Below are 6,427 nucleotides of genomic sequence, written 5' to 3'. Positions count from 1 at the left end.
TTTAAAACAATAATGGTTTCAAAGCTAACAACCTTAAATGTAATTGAACGCATAAAACTTAAATCTTGAATCTGCCTCTGACATATTTTCTATTGCTTTGTAATAAAAACGCAGGAGAATGTATTGTTCAAAACTCGCAGAAAATTAAATCTAGTTCTATTGTGTAGATTTCTTGATTGTGAACATTTTTCCTTAAATGAAGAAACGAGAGTCTAGAGAATACAATAGTAGTGAGGATGCATATTATGAATCTCACTAGTTCAATATAAGACATGTCTAATATAAACCTGAAACACCAAAAAGAGGAAAATTATTGCATACAATTAGCAGAACAAAATGCTAAATTAGATGTACAAAAACCTTATTCCAGATCCTTGGAACTTTTGCTCAATGATATGGTTTAGTTTCTCAACCATCTCAGTCGTGAAGTAATTCTTCCAGTCTCCAACTTCCCCTCGACGAAAGAATGCCTTATTTTTCTCTCCAGTTGACAAATTCTCATTTTTGTTCACCTCCAAGTTGCTCAAATTCTCAAAACTACAAATTCTTAAGATTTCATCCACCACTCCACAATTTTCTTCCTCTATAGAGAAAGGACATTCCAAGAATTCAGCTAATCGTTTTAGCTGAATCTCTGGTTGTTCCTTCATCTCTTCATACATCAAGAAAAGTACCTTTTTAGGCTTTTCCATGCTTTCTTTCCAATAATCTAACACATGATTCCAAAACGGACCATAAAAACTCACTCCTTTACAGAAAAGGTCAAGCATTTCTTCTATGGAACTGATTCCCATGTTTTCAATTTTTAAAATATTTGCAAAATGAAATAAGGAAATAAAAGTGTCCCTAGGATTCCTACACAAGTAAACAAGTTTGTTTTGGGAATCTTGGACGGATTTTGGTAATGAACCATATGTCAAATGAGTGGACAACAATCTAGGTGAAGTGTAGGATGAAAAATCAGGGAGTTGTCCATCAACATAAAGCTTAAGTTCCAAGAATGGAACAAGATCATGAGGATTCTTGAAAAGCAAAGGGTGATTTTTTCCCGAAATAGGGTAGTTCATTCGGTTCACTAGAGCGAACACGAGCGCTTTTAACCATGTAGTTCCTGATTTAGGAAAGGTAACAAGGATGATATCGCTATCTTGAGCTAGAAATTGTTGTTGGCAAGCACGTACTGCTTGGAGTTGCCTTGGAGCTATCCAAAAACCTTGGTAGTTGTAGATATGTGAGAAAAGCCATCCTCTTTCTTTAGGTAAAGTTAAGAGCAATTTCTTGCACTCTTCATTGAGTTCATCCTCTCGTAAATACTTGGGAGGAATTTGAGGAGAAGTATGAGATGTTGTCATTGTTTTAAAGAGGATGTTTGAGTGTTTCTTTTAGTTTGTAGATGAAGTTTTACTCATGGGGTGTATATATATAAAGAGAGGGTATTCAACAAATCCTTATTGACAATGGTGCAATGGGATTCGCTTGTATTGACACCTTTGCCCTCTCTGTCTTCCTTTTTCAAATCAGTAAACCAAGAGAAAAAAGCAAATTAAAAGCAGTAAGACAGGGGCATAAGAAATTTATTTATTTGAATGCATTAATCGAATGTGTCATTATGCTAAATGTAAGTATTCTTTTTATTGGATTAATGGGTATGGTTTGACTGATAAATTAATGAGCTTTGATTTTATAAAAAAATTCATTAAAAATATTTCTTTAAGCATGGTTAAGAACATGCATTTGATATTTGTTCACGGCAATGTTACTAACAAATTTTGATAATGCTACTTATATATTTTAAAATTAATGTTAAGATAAAATTAAATGTACGAATATATTATAAAAATAATAATTAAAAAATATTAAGTTATATTAATTATAAGAAAAATACCTGGGTAAAAGTATATCATATAGCATATAATATAGAAGGTATTGCATAAATGAGAGGATTTATAATGTCAAGGGCATAATATAATTTTCAGGTGAAAGGTTTGTAAAATCTGGTCAAAGTTATTGTGATAACTACAACATACTAAAATAATTTTTGTGTAATAAAAGAAAGAAAAGTGATTTTTGGGTAATGAGCACAAAATTGAATGTTTTTTTACGTAACAAAAGAAAGAAAAGTGACTTTTGGGTAATAAATACAAACTGAATGACCACCCATAAAATTTACGTAGGTAATTATCTGTAAAAGTTACTTTTATATTTTGTATCACAAAAGTTGCTCTATTTTTGCCATCTTACTCACAAGCTAAGGTCACTTACTATCACTCAAAAAGAGTAAAGGTGGCAAGTGGGGCCGGCCCGGGCCAAACGGGCCAGGACCGGTAGTGTCACGATCCGAATTTTCCACCGTCGGGACCTTGCTGGCGCGTAGCATAGCACTCGCTAGGAAATCTAATGTTAGAAATCCAGTCACTTTTTTCCTTTATATTTTACAAGTTAAAATTAACAAAACTTAACCAAACCGAAATAAATGCGGAAGAACATAATAAACCGGCCATCTATATACTATTAATAATACCGAAGCTATTACCACCCAGAAACTGGTATCACAATCCACAAACATACTATGAATTACTACAAATACTGATCTGAAAGAAGTACATCTGTTTCGAAAGAAAAGAAAACAGGGAAATAGAAACATAGGAGGGGACGCCAGGGCTTGCGGACGCCAGCATGACTACCTTGGGTCTCCTGAATGAAGTATCTGCAACCGATCTCTCGATCAGCCACTACCAGCTCCGAAATCTGCACAGAAAGTGCAAAGTGCAGTATAAGTACAACCGACCACATGTACTGGTAAGTGCCGAGCTTAACCTCGACGAGGTAGTGACGAGGCTACGGCGAGGCATTTCAATATAACCTGCATACAGTTTATAATAAAGCAAAAAGGAAATACGACACGAAATGGAATAGTAACTTGCACCCAAAAAAATAAATTACGGAGCCCAATTATCTTTCCAGTACTCAGCTATAATCAATCCTTAAGAGAGTTACAATACTACAGAAATAAACCACAGTAGTAGAAGAATACATAAACAACAAAAGGATGCGGCGCACATCCCGATCCCACTATATAATCAGTGACAATATAAACATTCACCTTTATTACTCCTGTTGCGGCATGCAACCCGATCCCACCATTCCACCCTTATTGCTCCTCATTATATCACCCTGATTCCTCCTATTGTGGCGTGCAACCCGATCCCAACTGTCCACCCTTTTTACTCCTGTTGCGGCATGCAACCCGATCCCACCAGACAATTACATTTCACCCTTATTCCTCCTGTTGCGGCGTGCAACCCGATTCCACCATATCTGTACCAATCACACAATAAGAACAAGTATTTCACAATTTAGCTCAAAATCCCTCCACAACATTTATGCCTCAAACCAAAGCAAATGGAACTTTATACAATTATGAAACTTCATCAATTAAATACTATACAGCGTGACCAACCAAATTGTACCATGAAGCACCAATAAGCAACTTAAACCAATAATGTGATACAATAAACTAGGGAACAATTAATACCTTTAATAAAGCAAACAACATCTAACAAGAAGCAATTAAACATGGAAGCATCAATAAGCATGTAGCAGTTATGATAGGAAAACAATATATTAGGAACGGGGAAGGGAACAGGCTAAACAAATAATTTGGCGGCGCATAGGTACTCGTCACCTCACCTATACGTCACACACATAGATTTTCACATAGCAATTAAGTCGGGGATCCCTAATCCCTCAAGTCGAAGTTAGACCAAACAATTACCACAATCCAACGGCCAATTCAAAGCTCAATTACCATTTTTCCTCTAGATTCCACCTCGAATCCACTCGTATCTAGTCATCATTAACATAATAACATCAATTATCGCTAAAGAAATCAATTCCAATGCATAAGCGTAAGTTTCCCAATATTTTCCCTAAAAAGTCAAAAATTGACCTCGGGCCCGCTTGGTCAAAACTCGAAGTTCGGACCAAAACCCGATTACCCATTCACCCCCGATCCCGGATATACAATTGGTTTTGGAATCCAACCTCAATTTGAGGTCTAAATCCCCATATTTCGGAATTCCTATGTTCCACCAAAAAATACCCGATTCCACTATGAAAAACCCTAGATTCAATGATTAAATCTTGAAAAAAGATGCAATAGATTGAAAGAAATGAGTTAAGAATCGTTACCTATGATTTGGGGAAGAAATTGCCTTTGGAAAATCGCCTCTTGAGGTTTAGGTTTTGAAAAATGGGTGAATGAATGAAAATCCCGTCAAAGTCCAAAACTTATCAGCTGCAGATGTCACATTTGCGACCTGGGCTTCGCATTTGCGAAGCTCGCAAATGCGAGAAAGGTATCGCAAATGCGAAGTCCCAGTCGCAAATGCGAACAAAGACTTCCGTAAATGCGGCCACTTCTTCGCAAATGCGAACTCCCCAGTCCCCTCCCCAGCAATTTTTCTTAAGTCGAAATCACTCTGTAGCCTATCCGAAACTCACCAGAGCCCTCGGGGCTCCAAACCAAGCATGCACACAAGTCTTAAAACATCATACGAACTTGGTCGTGCAATCAAATCGCCAAAATAACATTTAAACTATGAATTTAGCACCAAATTGCATGAACGTTTCAAGAAAGTTTCAAACTTCTATTTTCTCAACCAAAGGTCCGAATCACGTCAAATAAATTCGATCTTCACCAAATTTAACACACATGACTTAAATATCATATTAAACCTATACTGGGCTCTGGAACCAAAATACGTGCCTGATACCGACGAGGTCAAACATTATCCAGTTTCTTTAAATCCTTAGATTTTCAGCTTAACAATTTTTAACAAAAAATTCATCACTCGGGCTAGGGACCTCCGAATTCCATTCCGGGCATACGCCCAGGTCCCATATTTTACTACGGACCCTCCGGGACCGTCAAAATACGGGTCCGGGTCCATTTCAAAATGTTGACCGAAGTCAACTAAAATCAACTTTTAGAGGAAAAACTAATTATTTTCTCAAATTTTCACATAAAGGCTTTCCGGAAACACGCCCGAACTGCGCACACAAATCGAGGAGAAATAAAGTGAGGTTTTGAAAGCCTCGGAACACCTGATTGGGTTCTAAAATGCAAGATAACCTTTTGGGTCATCACATTCTCCACCTCTAAAACAATCGTTCGTCCTCGAACGGACATAGAAAAGTACCTGAGCTGGAGAAAAGATGGGGATATCTGCTCTGCATATCGGACTCGGACCCCTAGGTAGCTGCCTCAACAGGCTGACCTCTCCACTGTACATGAATCGAAGGGTAACTCTTCGATATCAAATGACGAACCTGCTGGTCTAAAATAGCTATCGGCTCCTCTTCGTAGGTCAAATCATTGTCTAATTGGATAGTGCTGAAATCTAACACGTGGGATGGATCGCCGTGATACTTCCGAAGCATGGACACATGAAACACTGGATGTACCGCTGATAAACTCGGGGGCAACGCCAGTATGTAAGCCACCTCTCCTACTCGATCAAGAATCTCAAAAGGCCTGATGAACCTAGGGCTTAACTTGTCCTTCTTCCCAAACCGCATCACACCCTTCTTGGGTGACACCCGAAGTAACACTCTCTTTCTAACCATGAATTCCACATCACAAACCTTACGGTCGGCATAACTCATTTGCCTGGACTGAGCTGTACGAAGCCTATCCTGAATGATCTTAACCTTATCTAAGGCATCCTGCACTAAATATGTACCCAATAATCGAGCCTCCCCTGGCTCAAACCACCCAACCGGCGATCGACACCGTCTACCATATAATACCTCATAGGGAGCCATCTGGATACTCGACTGATAGCTGTTGTTGTAGGCAAACTCCACTAACGGCAAGAACTGATCCCAAGAACCTCCAAAGTCAATAACACAGGCGCGGAGCATATCCTCCAAGATCTGAGTAGTACGCTCGGACTTGTCCGTCCGTCTGAGTATGAAATACTGTGCTCAACTCGACCCGTGTAGCCAACTCACGCTGCACTGCCCTCCAGAAATGCGAGGTAAATTGCATACCTTGATCACAAATAATAGACACGGGCACACCATGAAGACGAACGATCTCACGGATAGATCTCTGCCAACCGCTCCGAAGAATGGAAAACCGCCACTAGAATGAAATGTGCTGACTTGGTCAGTCTATCCACAATAACCCAAACTGCGTTGAACTTCCTCTGAGTCCGTGGGAGTCCAACAACGAAGTCCATAGTGATACGCTTCCACTTTCACTCAGGAATATCTTCTGAAGCAAACCACCAGATCTCTGATGCTCGTACTTTACGTGCTGACAATTGAAACACTGAGCTACATACGCAACAATATCCTTCATCATCCTCCTCCACCAATAATGCTGCCACAAGTCGCGATACACCTTCACGGCGCCAGGATG

General features: G+C 39.0%; 1 protein-coding gene across 1 annotated transcript; it reads right to left on the bottom strand.

Moving 5' to 3' along the window:
• Nucleotides 260-1,399, bottom strand: LOC109236168 (cytosolic sulfotransferase 12-like). Its single transcript, XM_019402377.1, has one exon. It carries the CDS (start codon nt 1,350-1,352, stop codon nt 345-347), a length of 1,008 nt encoding a protein of 335 aa, XP_019257922.1. The 5' UTR covers nt 1,353-1,399; the 3' UTR covers nt 260-344.

Source organism: Nicotiana attenuata, chromosome 12, assembly GCF_001879085.1.
Source record: "Nicotiana attenuata strain UT chromosome 12, NIATTr2, whole genome shotgun sequence".
In the NCBI taxonomy this organism is placed as follows: Eukaryota; Viridiplantae; Streptophyta; class Magnoliopsida; order Solanales; family Solanaceae; genus Nicotiana; species Nicotiana attenuata.
The sequence above is the reverse complement of the archived record's forward strand: the minus strand, read 5'-3'. Positions and strand labels throughout refer to the sequence as shown.

Bases quoted from the DNA above. Each gene is read 5' to 3' on its own strand.
- LOC109236168 (XM_019402377.1), bottom strand. From the start codon at position 1,352: ATGACAACATCTCATACTTCTCCTCAAATTCCTCCCAAGTATTTACGA.